The 13,462-nt window shown below is 41.2% G+C and overlaps 1 protein-coding gene across 1 annotated transcript in view; it reads left to right on the top strand.

The window, feature by feature from the left end:
• PLXNA4 (plexin A4) overlaps nucleotides 1–13,462 on the top strand; it is a 1,083,593-nt gene that overhangs the window by 895,221 nt on the left and 174,910 nt on the right. Inside the window, exons 20-21 of the mRNA XM_075345346.1 lie at nucleotides 5,179–5,413; nucleotides 8,716–8,858. Of these exons, the coding sequence (XP_075201461.1) occupies nucleotides 5,179–5,413; nucleotides 8,716–8,858 (378 nt within the window). The remainder of the gene's footprint in view (nucleotides 1–5,178; nucleotides 5,414–8,715; nucleotides 8,859–13,462) is intronic.

Genomic DNA, 13,462 nt, shown 5'->3' with positions numbered 1-13,462 from the left:
AAGCTGTGGCCACCACCACTGAGCTCATATACAGCATTCCAAAATACTGTATATAAGAGTCCACACTGCTGTATAGAGCATAAAAAACACTTTTATAATACTCACCTAAGGGGCGGACCGGTCCGATGGGTGTCGCTGCTTTCTGGTCCGGCGGCTCCTCTCTCCGTTCTGGCACCTCCTCTATGCGGCGATCACTGTCCTCCTTCTTCTGAGGTCCCTGTGTATGACACGTCCTACGTCATGTACACTAGCTGGCATTGAGGTCCTGCACTTTGATATGCTCCACTCAGGGCAGATCAAAGTACTGTAGCGCACATGCGCTGGTGGTCTTTAACCTTTCCTTGCATCTGCACATTACAGTACTTTGATATGTCCTCAGCCATTCAGATCAAAATGCGCCTGCGCAGGACCGCAGGGTCGAACTGTGTGGATAATGTAGATGTGTCATCAACACTGGGCTGGGTAGAAGGAGGACGAAGATTGCAGCAGAGAGGAGGTGCCGGATCAGAGAGAGGAGGTGCCACCCATCGGACCGGACCGGACCGCCCCTTAGGTGAGTAGTATAAAAGTGTTGTTTTATGTTATACAGCATAGCCTGGGCACTTATATACAGTATTCTGATTGCTGTATATAAGAGCTCAATGGTAGTGGATGCGGCTTATGGTCGCCAAATCTGGTGACACGTTCCCTTTAAACCAGTATCAATCAACCTATTGTATTGCAGAATTCTGCCTGTATAAAAAAACCTTTATTCTTCTGAAATTGAATTTGTCACAAGGTTTTTTGCTATGTAATCTGAGCACCATCATGTAGTGGAAGAGAGCCTTATTTTCAGGGATATGTCACTTACTGATCTGTGTTTTGCCATTTCAGTACAATCAGTGATTTATCAGCAGACAATTATCACTAGAAGACAACTGGCCTGATGCCTCCTAGTCCAACCACACCCCTAGCACAGATTAGCAGCTGCCTGTCACTATACGGTGTGTACAGAAGGCTGCCAATCATTGAGATGAGCTTGGTGACTGCTAAATCTGCAACAGAGAAAACTGGAATTGTAGCATTATTGCAGCAAACAGTAAACTAAGTGATTCATCCCTGGAATCAGGGTCTCTGTCCCTAACTTAGTCCCTAGTGATGTTGTAAAACTACATAGAAAAAACCTGCTGACAGATTCCTTATAATGTTTTTGTTTATCAGATATCGGTAAAATGAATAAGATAATACTCAGTTTTTGGCTGAAAATACATAAAATGACTCACCATAGGGACTTTAGTAGTTACTCTCCTTTAATTTTTCGAGAAAATACACTGTTATATAAAATAGCGCAACACTAAAAATATGAAATTATTTTTTGAAAATATATAAGATATTTGGAAATTATTTAAAAAGACATAAAATATTTAAAAAAAAACCCAAAAAACATTAAGTTAAGCAATGGTTTTAACTTTTTTTATTTTCTTTTTAATTTATACTATTAATATGATTACTTTAACACAATTTAAAGGCTTTTTCTGCTCAACAGTTAAGTGGCAAGACCTTAACCACCCTAGATTAATAAATTTTATATAAAAAACAATTGAGAATAAATTATGAATATTATGCGGATAATAACATTAAAACATGTTAATGACTTTCATTAATGTGACACACGGCATTCGGTGTGAGTTAAAGGTTTACCGTAAAAGTTGACATAAACCTATTGGTGTGCCAAACTCTAAGCTGCAAATCTAAGGAGACAAGGTTATCATTTGGAAAAGCTGGTAAAGGAAAATAAGATAACTGGACAGATTTCAGCGCTTACTTATTGTATCTTGTCTCTGTTATACAGCCACCCTGTCATATCCATTCCAATGACTTTCTACTATTGTCCAAAGGCCAAAGCTGATTTAATCCTAGAAGAGCTGGAGGACAGCTGAACTTTTCTGGTCAGCTATAAAATAGCCATTTTTTTTATCTCGCTAAATTATATAGGACATCTGTGGATCATTTAAAGTGTAACGCCTGAAAAATAATCTCTAACTTCAGTTCAGCCCTCAATTTTTATCAGTTGTCCATATGCATTTTATTTTATAAACAAAATCATGAAAAATAAGTCAGAATGTTTGTGTATGTGTATATATTTTAGAACAGGAAAAATTAATCTTTACTCTGTTTTAGCCAATAGTTAAAAAAATGTATATTTGTTTAAAAGTAATAAATTATTTTTATTGAAATAATACATATTTTGTATTATTTTCTGTATATTTTATAGAGTACACTAGTAATTTTGTTAGCCTAGTGCTTTGTGTTTAGCCAATGGGCAGGATCAGCTTATATTCTGTTCTAGCACAGTGTTCCTCTGTAGTAATGATTGAATACTAAAATGCTCGAGTGCTTGTACTTCTGCTTGTAATGAGTAGTGATGAGCATGTGTGATCAGCACTGCTCGTTACTCAATCGAGCATTGGCAAACTTGCACAGACTAACAATGACAGACTGGTACATTAAGGCCAGAATCACACTTGCTAGTGCCTCGCGTGTAACTCGCGCGAGTCTCTCATTGAATCATCCGGCATGGCCGCACACTATGAATACAGGAGCATCTGAGCTGCATAGAGATACATGCAACCTACCCGCTCCTGTCAGGGGAGTGTGTGGCCAAGCCGTGTTCTACCATGAGAAACCCGCGCGAGTTACACGCGAGGCACTAGCAAGTGTGATTCTGGCCTAAGGCGAGGACCCTACCCATGCAGGCTTGCAGTCTACAGGATAATGGAGAGGAATAGACAGTAGGTTGGGGGGTTGCAGCAGCTCCATTGGTGGTTAGGTGACAGCATGATCTTTGCAGGCTGTAAGCCTTCATAGCAAGATGGGTTTTTAAAGTTCCACCTGAAAGTTCTGAATGTGGTGGATAATCTGATGTGTTGGGGCACAGAATTCCAGAGGATTGGGGATACTTAGGAAAAGTCGTGGAGGTGATTAGGTAAGAAATAGTACAAGTGTGGAGGAGAGAAGGAGGTGTTGGGAGGAGGAGCTGCACATGCACCTGTATTGCATTTACTGTGTTTCCACATAAATAAGACCGGGACTTATATTATTTTTTTACTCCAGAAAAGGTGCTAGGGATTATTTTTGGGGTAGGTCATAGTTTTGGGGAAACATGGCTACGCCCCATGTACTGCCATGTTTACCCCCAAAAGAAGATAGACACCCCACAAGGGAATTGCACTTACCAAACCCCGGACATGTAGAGTTGGCAAGTGAATGGGCTCCTCTCACATACAGGACTGCATCGCTGTCAGGTCCCCCTGTGTTCTACAGAGGTCACTCCCCCTGCTGGCCAAAAGCAGTATCACTCACGCAGAATTAGTGAAAGCCGAGTGATACTGTGACCCAATGTGTGTGTTTGTGTGTGAGAGCAGAGTTGAACTGCAATTGGATGTGTATGTGAGAGAAAAATGATATTGCGATTGGAGGTGTGTGAGACTAGATTGATACTGTAATCAGATGTGTGTGTGTGAGAGCAGACTGATACTGTTATCAAATGTTTCTATAAGAGCAGAGTGATACTGCAATCAGATGTGTGTGTGTGTGTGTGTGTGACTAAAGTGATACTGTAATCAGATGTGTGTGAGAGAGCAGACTGATACTGTTATCAAATGTGTGTATAAGAACAGAGTGATACTGCAATCACATATATGTGTGTGTGAGAGACTAGAGTAGTACTATAACCGGATGTGTGTGTGTGTGTGTGTGTGTGTGTGTGTATGTATGAGAGTGGACTGATACTGTTATCAGGTGTGTGTGTGTGTGTGTGTGTGTATGTAAGAGAGAGAGGAGTGATGCTGGGATCTGATGTGTGTGTGAGAGAAACAGCGAGGGACCTGACAGCGATGCAGAACTCTGGTCCATGCACCATTGGCACTTGCCGGCTGTACTTGTTCGGGATCTGGTGACTGCATTTTTTGGTGGGGGTTATGTTTGCTTTCTTTTGGGTCTGTCTTCTCTCTTTTGGGTCTGTCTTCTCTCTTTTGGGTCTGTCTTCTCTCTTTTGGGGCTGTCTTCTCTCTTTAGGGAGTGTCTCATTTCTTTAATGAAGTGTCCGGCTGTATTCTTTAACTTTTTTAGCTGCCTGGACACTTCCTTGTTGAACCATGTCTAGGGCTAATTTTTTTAATAGGGTTTATATTTTAGGAACATTCTAAATAAGCCACAAATTCCTGCTATCACTTATTTTTGGGGTAGGTCTTATTTTTGGGAAATACGATACTTGCAACACTTGCAAACCATAAAATGAAATGTTCAGCATAGACTTTACTGTATATCTAGAGATTTACTGCCTAGTTTGCAAAAAATACAATATTTTTGATTTGGAACCCTGAATAAATGTAGTAGCAAAACTCCTGTGCTGCATTTGCAAAAATTATTGCCAGGTATTACCATTTTTTGGTACAAATGATTGTATTTGAAGAATTATGCCATGTGGTTATGGAATTCACTTAGAGGGTAATTCTTGTCTTACAAACACAATTATTGATAAAATCTTTTGGAAAATTTCTACATGTAAAAATAAAGCCAATGCAATAAGGGGAGTATATGGAAAAAAAGAGAAAATTCTGTACGTCTGTAGCAACTTGAAGAGCTGAACCTGTCTCTTAATCTCCGAGAAAATTCCAATATGTATTTATCGCTAAGAACAATAAAGTTGATCTATGACAAGTCTCAATAAGCTCTAGGGATTTTGCCTGGACTATTGACGTAGCAGATAGTTTTGTCATAACTGTATCCCTGCGGTTTTAGCCGCCTGGTGGACTGCAGGGGGTTTAGATAGACAGCCCCTATTAATAACATCTAATACTTGCTGCAGTAAAGAGTTTGTATAAAATGTCTGTTGTGTTTAGCAGTCACACGTAGGTCTTAGGAGCAAGAAATTTGTGATACTTAGGTAGTATGTCACATATTACAATAAACCATCTGATCAATAACACTAAAGCTGCTATAAAATTGGGCATTGCTATTTTGTTTTATCCTGTTATGCTTGTATAAGGTAGAGCTACCAGGTGGCACAACGTAAAAAATCGACTGCTACCATGTCTATCGTCTGTGCCATTGTAAAATGATAACCAGTGATAATTTTATGTAAGGTTTTATATCGTACAGGATGTAAAAGTTTTTCCTTGAATAATTTTCTTGTAGGCTCGAGTTGGTGGGATGGAATTCTCTCCTGGCATGGTTTATATAACCCCGGATAGTCCTCTTAGTGTACCAGCCATTGTCAGTATTGCAGCAGCTGGTGGTCTGCTAATCATCTTCATTGTGGCAGTGCTTATAGCCTACAAGCGCAAATCTAGAGAAAGTGACTTGACTCTTAAAAGACTGCAAATGCAAATGGATAATTTGGAATCAAGAGTGGCACTGGAGTGCAAAGAAGGTAAGACATTGACAACACGTTCTTTATAAAGTGTCTTCCTTAAATTCCAAAAGATAAGATTTATCTAGTAAGAACATCGCTGTTTTTAATTATATAGAGTTTCCATTTAGATACAACCCCGTTTTTTTTAAAAAATGGTACACTGCAAAATGTATACAACCCAAGAATGTAATGACTTGAAAATTTCTTTCCTGATTTTATCTGTTTAGTCATGTCCAACCTTTGGATACACCATATGCAATTTCGTGCAATGCTTTCCTGTTTTCTACAGCTTCTTTCAATTGCTTGATATTCCTTCCCATGTCATTCTTGATGGTATCCAGCCAAAGGGCCTTAAGTCTCCCCTGTTTCCTCTTAACACTGAACATTCTGAGAAGCAACCAATGTTCTATTGAATTTGCCCTCATGACATGTCCAAAATGGGTCAGGTGATATTTCCTTCCAAGGATAACTCTGCGCTCAGTGATCAAGAGCATCTTTGTTCATGATCTTAGTTGTCCATGAGTTGTTCACCCTGGTCTTGACAAGGAGGTGTGCTGGAGTCAAACATTCCTGATTCATGAAGAGGCATATACGTTTTCATGTCTTAGAATGTGCCATCAAGTAGCGTGCACATCTCTGGTGTAGAGAATTCTGCCGCTTGGGCTGTATTTGACGAGCAGTAGTTGCCATTTTTCCCTGTCACACCCCATCTCCTCCCAATTTGCCGGACCTTTGCAAAAGAGGTGTGAGAACGCCGAAAGTTGCATAATTTTAGCGCAGTTGGGCAACATTATGCGACTTTTCAAAGCTTTTTACACCAGAATACTGGAGTAAAAGTCTTGATTAATCAGGCCCTAGGTTTAAAAAATACGAATGCCTACCTTTAAAAAGTAAGCATAGTCATTGCCTGGACATTATATGAAATGTAAAGTGTATACAGTTCTATAGTATAGAAAAACTGTGGTTCTGTGTGGCACCTATGCGCAGTACTATTTATGTGAGATACCTCTTCAGTAGCACTTCATTTGGAGTATTCCACATTGATTTCCAGAAATGCACCGTAGGCTTCCATTACTGCTGAGTTATGTCTATGTACAACTTCAAGGTTTACAGAGCCATAATAAAGTTTGTGCCGTTAGACTCGATTGACTTTGATGGGTAGAGTACAGCGCAAAGTAAAGTAAAGTTTAACTTTACCAAAAATGTAAGATTTATCTTGAAAAAAGCAATGAAATCCCAAAATCCTCTCTACAATGTTTTTTAAATGCAATATTTTTAATTTGAGTTTTTAATGTGCATTGATAAGATGAAATAATACCCATAATCATCTCTATGCTTTGGACACACATGCTTTGAAGTCTTCTATACAATGGTATATACTGAATATTGAGCTTTATACACGGCTCTGTGCCCAGCTGTAAGCATTTTAACAGCATCATCCGACCTTAATCACCTTCATAAAATAAAGTCTACAGTTCCGTACTATTCTTTAATTCCCTCACTCTTTATTAGGTCTAAACATGTTGGCGCACTGTCTCTGATTGGATAGTGTACGTTATTGAAGTCAAGGAACATGTTGAATTAGTTTCTCTAAAAACATGTAACTAAAATGCTTAACAAATACATATTTTCAAAATGGGTTCAATGTGACGACCTTTAAGTGTTTCACCTAAAGTATTTTATTATTATTCCACAACCTGTTTTCAATTTTATTTTCAATGTTATTAGCGAGAGTAAAGCTGGCAATAATGTGTTGTCATGGCAACCCGGTGTCGGGGAGACAGGGAAGGCTTTCCATGGCTTTATGGACACTGTGAAGGTTAAAGTGTTAAACCTAGGATTTCTGGCTATTTTTCCACACGTCCAGCTCATGCTCTGTCTCTTTTTCCGTCCTTCTGTGCCGGGCGGTCGCTGTATTTCTCTTCTTCCTACTCCTTTCTTTCTCTCTGTCTCTATTTATTCCATTATCATTCTTCCAACTCTCTCTGGATTCCCTTTCTTGTTTTTTCTCTCTGTCACTTTATCTTTAGTTTTTATTGTATTTACTACTAACATTTTTTTATACCTTTCCTTTTTTTATTTATCTTATAAATTTTTTTTAATTATCTCCAGCATTTGCTGGATTCCATTGTCATATGAGGCATAACCACTGACAATTGAAAATTGCTCTATTTTAATAATTAAAGTGAGTCTGTAATTAATGACATACCCCACAGGCTTTTAATAATGTTGTGTGCTGCTATATTGAAATTACTGTAGGTGAATCTTTTCTTTTAGCATAATTATAATTACCTAATATCGTGTCGTCAACTAATTTTCTGGAAATATGCTTTCCTATTGATTTCCATTTTTCCTATTATTAACTTTGCAGCATTCCTAATTGTTTGATTGTGTTGATATGCAGATGTAGTAGAGTGGATTTGATATTTAAAGGGAATCTGTCAGGTGCAATATGCACCCAGAGGCATGAGCATTTCTGGGTGCATATTGATAATCCCTGCCAAACGGTCCCTGTATACACTAGCGTAGATAAAGAGATCTTTAGAAAAAGTATTTCTAAAGATCCTCTATGACATGTTAATGAGTACAGGGACTAGTCACAAGGGTGTTAGTTCCTGTGCTCATTCCGCCCTGTTAGCATGTTAGCATGCCCACAGGGGTGTGCTAACATGCTATTCAATGCAGCATCCCCAGTGGTGATGTGCGTACCTGTGTCTGCTGTGACCAATGATCTGAATGCCAGGCATTTCCGGTCATGTAGAGTATGAAGCCGGGTGTATGCATCCTGAATTCAGAGAGGTCTAGTACGCATGACCGGAAGTCCCGGGGACGTCTGATCAGTGGTCACAGCGTACACAGGTATGCGCGTCACCGCTGGTGATGCTGCATTGCATAGCATTTTAGGACGCCCCTGTGGGCTTGCTACCATGCTAAGAGGGCGAAATGAGCGCAGGAACTAATGCCATTGCGACTAGTCCCTGGTCTCATTAGCATATGATAAAAGATCTTTACAATTACTTTTTCTAAAGATCTCTTTATCTATGCTGCTAGATACAGGGATGGTTAGGCAATGATTAGCAATGTGGACCCAGAATTGCTCGTGGTTCTTGGGTGCATATCGCACCGGACAGGTTCCTTTTAACTATTTTTGCACCCACTATGTTTATTTACAGTGTGGTGAAAAATCTCATGATATCAATTTTTACCATTCATGTATAACATGACTAGCTATTAACAAGTGTAATAAAAGAGCACTTAGTCATTATCTATTAATGTCTTCCAATAAGTTTTTTCTTTTATATTTCTTCCTTGCTTTTTAGCTTTTGCTGAGCTACAGACTGATATCCATGAGCTGACAAGTGACCTAGATGGGGCTGGCATTCCGTTCTTAGATTATCGGACCTATACTATGAGAGTCTTGTTTCCTGGCATCGAAGATCATCCTGTATTGAGGGACTTAGAGGTATTTTCTCATACTGTATATATAAATATTTGTATTTATATTAATGAAAATAAATATGGACCAAAATGATAAAAAATGCAATATGCTGATCAGAATGGCATTACATGCTCGACACAAGATAACACAAAGCAATTGAGGTAAATTATGCTGACCCCCATGATCTTCCAGAGATGCTTACCTCTCCAACTTACAGATGTCACCACTGTGGGAGGCAAGTAGCCATGATTTATATTTCAGTTTAGGGTCCTGAATTGGTTAAGCTGGAGTTCACCACTAGTGGACAAGCCCTTAAAATGTCAAAGATATGCAAATGCAGAAAAATATACCAGTGCATCAATGTGTAACTTTTCACCTACCTTTATAAAGGCAAGAGTTTCTGTTGTGTTCAGTATTAAGAATCAAAGGGGTTGTCCTGGTGCAAATCTGCAGTCACTCTATGTCACTGGAGACTTATGAATCCTGAGAAAGCTCACTGTGCACACTGACAGGATTCTCAGGTGCTGGGGGTGGGCTATCATGTGACACTATATGTGACTGGAGACTTGTGAATCCTTACAACACTCACTATGCATGTTGTCAGGATTCTCAGGTGCTTGGAGTGGGCAGTCATATGACAGTATATGTGACTGCAGACTTGAGAATCCTCATAATGACACACTATGTGGCTGGAGTCTTGTGAATCCTGACAGCGCTCACTGTGCACGCTGTCAGGATTTCCAAGTGCTGGCGCAGAAGTGGACAGTCATATATATAGTGCAGTGTGGGTGTAATATACTCACTGATTACCATTTTCCCCAGTTTCTAGCTCCACTCTGGAGCTCCTCTCGGTCACGTGCCTTCTGTTCCGACTTGCTGAAATAAACAGGGGTTATGTGTGAGCCGGAGGTCACTTTTCAAATGTAAGTCTGTGGAGCATCACAATAAGGCTCCATAGGCTTGCTTTGCGGAAGCAGTAATGTAATATTTATCTGAACCCATTTTCCTATGAAATCAAGTAACTCAACGGGCAAAACTCAACATTTTGGATGTATTTTGGATCCATCATGAAAACCAATAAATCTATAATGGGTTTGTAAAAAAAAGAATGTCACTGGAAAATATTTATAAATAGTACTGAACAACTCTAATGGAAATTATTTTGTTACAGTCTCCTGCTAATTGCCTCACAGTAATTAGTACAAACAAGAACACTTCCCTGGAAAGAATGTCTTTTGAAGTTAATTGTTGGAAAAGGTTCCTCTGCTACTTACAATGTAGACAGGTTATGCAGCCCACTCAATTTTTGTCTATTTTCTAATTACACTAGCTTACCGCAGACTTGTGCTGCGCAGAAAGAAACCTCTGATAAACAAATAACCCTGCCTTTATTATGTTCAGTTAAGTTAGGTGGTTTTGGCAGTCTTTCTGTAATTAGTTTTTTAGAAAACATTAGAACAGAACAAAAAAGGAGCCATATGAAAAAAAGTGTAGAATATCAAGAGGATACTGTATTCATATGATTCGTTTCCTAAAGCTGACATGCAGTAAATGAGCCTAGGTCTGCTTCCTAAAAGAATGACATCATGATGATATAGGTTATCCCGGCTTATAGCTGAAAATATTACATATGTATATATATATATACTAGAAGGTGGCCCGATTCTACGCATCGGGTATTCTAGAATTTACGTATTGTGCAGTTCATGTATGATTTTTGTTATAGATATAGATATAGATATATATATATACGGTATATATATATATATATATATATATAGATGTTGTTGTGTGTAGTTACCAAGTGTTTGTGTAGGGCGCTGTACATGTTCTGGGTGTTGTCTGGGTGTGGCGGGGGGTGAGAGCGGTGTTGTATGTGTGTTGCGTGTGTTGCGTTGTTTGTGGAGCGCTGTGTGTCTGTAGCATTGTGTGTGTTGCGTGGTTTGTGTGTGTTTTGGGGGGAGGTATGTTTTGTGCAGTGTGTGTGTTGCGCGGTATGTGCGTATATTTATGTATGCCGCGGTGTTTGTGTGTTGGGTGTTGTGTGTGTGCAGCGTTGTCTGTGTGTGTGGGTGTCTGTGTAGGGCGGTGTTTGTGTTTCCCAGTGTGTGTGTGTTGTGCAGTGCGCGTGTGTGTGTGTGTGTGTTGGGGGGAGGTGTGCACCTCCCATCGTGCTCCATCCCCCATCCTGCGCACCCCCCATCGTGCTCCATCCCCCATGCTGCGCATTCCCCATCGTGCTCCATCCCCCATGCTGCGCATTCCCCATCGTGCTCCATCCCCTATGCTGCGCATTCCCCATCGTGCTCCATCTCCCATGCTGCGCACTCCCAAACGTGCTCCATCCACCATGCTGCGCACTCCCAAACGTGCACCATCCGCCATGCTGCTCACTCCCAAACGTGCTCCATCCGCCATGCTGCGCACTCCCAAACGTGCGCCATCCGCCATGCTGCTCACTCCCAAACGTGCTGCATCCCCCATGCTGCGCACTCCCCATCGTGCTCCATCCGCCATGCTGCGCACTCCCAAACGTGCTCCATCCGCCATGCTGCGCACTCCCAAACGTGCTCCATCCGCCATGCTGCGCACTCCCAAACGTGCTCCATCCGCCATGCTGCGCACTCCCAAACGTGCTCCATCCGCCATGCTGCGCACTCCCAAACGTGCGCCATCCGCCATGCTGCGCACTCCCAAACGTGCTCCATCCGCCATGCTGCGCACTCCCAAACGTGCTCCATCCCCCATGCTGCCCGCAGCATCAGCCTCTGTGCCCGCAGCATCAGCCTCTGTGCCCGCAGCATCAGCCTCTGTGCCCGCAGCATCAGCCTTTTCTGTCCCCAGCATCAGGCTCTCTCCTCCCAGCCTACCCCAGCCTCAGCCTCCCCCAACATCAGCCTCTCTTCTCTCAGCCTCCCCCCTCCCAGCCTTCCCCAGGATCAGCCTCTCTCCTCCCAGCCTCCTCCAGCACGCCGTGCTCTTCTGCCGACACTCACCCACCCGATCGCATACACTCACACCCACCCACCCGATCGCATACACTCACACCCACCCACCCGATCGCATACACTCACACCCACCCACCCGATCGCATACACTCACACACACCCACCCGATCGCATACACTCACACACACCCGATCGCATACACTCACGCACACACACATTGACAATATTACACATACGCGCTCACACTCACAACATCCGGAGATATCACATGCTTCTGGTCATGTGATCCTCCGGCAGGTCCTGGAAGCTCACAGCACAGGATCGCCGCCGAGAAGCAAGCGATATCCCAGGATGTTGTGAGTGTGTGGATGTGATGTGTGTGTGAGGTGTGTGTGAGAGTGAGTGTGATCTGATGTGTGTGTGTGTACTCACCTGGGAGTCGGAGGTCCGCGTCAGTTGGGCCAGAGCGAGCGTGCATTGCGTGAGGGGGGCGGGGCCTGCAGAGAGCCGGGGCGAGAGGCCAATCCGTGTGGGGGGGCGGGGCCATGGCGAGCCCAGCGGCCAATCAGCTTTGTGTCACCGTAACACAATTTTGGAGCATGACAGACAGACAGACAGACAGACAGAATAAGGCAATTATATATATATAGATATATTTATAAATACATAAATAGCAGTATATATATATATATATATATATACACACACAGGATATATACATATATATATATATATATATATATTTATATATATATATATATATATATATATATAAAACATTTTTGTGTACATGGTAACACTTTTCCAAGACTGCCCATCCCCGTAAAGCATGAAAAAGAATAACTGACTGTACTCTACTGGAACTCTAGTGAGAATTATACAATACAATTCTTTTGTAATGAGCTCTTGGTTACTTGGTTTTATTACCAAAATTAACCTTCAACCCGAGACTACCTAACTCAAACAGTTACTATTTCTAAAAAACAATCTGTTGGCTTAATGGAGCTGGTAGCATCCATCAGATTTAGTGGCAGACAGAGAAATAACATGGCACCTATGCATGATCAGCTTATGGGCCCTTTGTACTACAATTGCTACTTGCTTCTTTGGAGGTGGTAGTGCGCCCCCTTACCTCTTGGGTAAGGTTGCACCAATATTATAGTTACTCAAAAAAACCTAAAAAAAAATTTAACGTTGATGTTCTTACTTTAGGTAATTTAGCTCATGAGCTTAATTCAAAAATTGACACATATCTAGCTTTAAGTAAAAAATAAAGAACATAGCTTCACCTAGCAGGGTTAGACCTTTAAGACCCGGCAGCTTGAGCTGAGTACAAAGGTATAACAATAATGGTGCCACAACCTTAATCTTAAAGTAAAATTAAAATATTATAAGTAATAATTAAAAAAAAATGGTGAATAATCCAGGTAAAAGGAAGAGCATCGTGGAAGCCATTGGGAATGAAGTTGGGGCCATGAAGGATCCTCATATACATGAAGGCAGTTGACAAGCTAAAATTTGCATAAGGGGTCAAAGGGAAAGAGATAAAGTTGGTACATGGCGGGAGAAAAAATAAAAGGTGGATTACGTGAAAGAATGGGGTGATTCTCCCTAGCAGGCATTGCAAATTAAAGTTATACGATTGAGAAGAAGTGTCAGATTTTGTCAGTGCAATTTGGG

This window comes from Anomaloglossus baeobatrachus, chromosome 4 (assembly GCF_048569485.1).
Source record: "Anomaloglossus baeobatrachus isolate aAnoBae1 chromosome 4, aAnoBae1.hap1, whole genome shotgun sequence".
Taxonomy (NCBI): domain Eukaryota; kingdom Metazoa; phylum Chordata; class Amphibia; order Anura; family Aromobatidae; genus Anomaloglossus; species Anomaloglossus baeobatrachus.
This window is presented reverse-complemented; position numbering and strand designations above follow the sequence as displayed.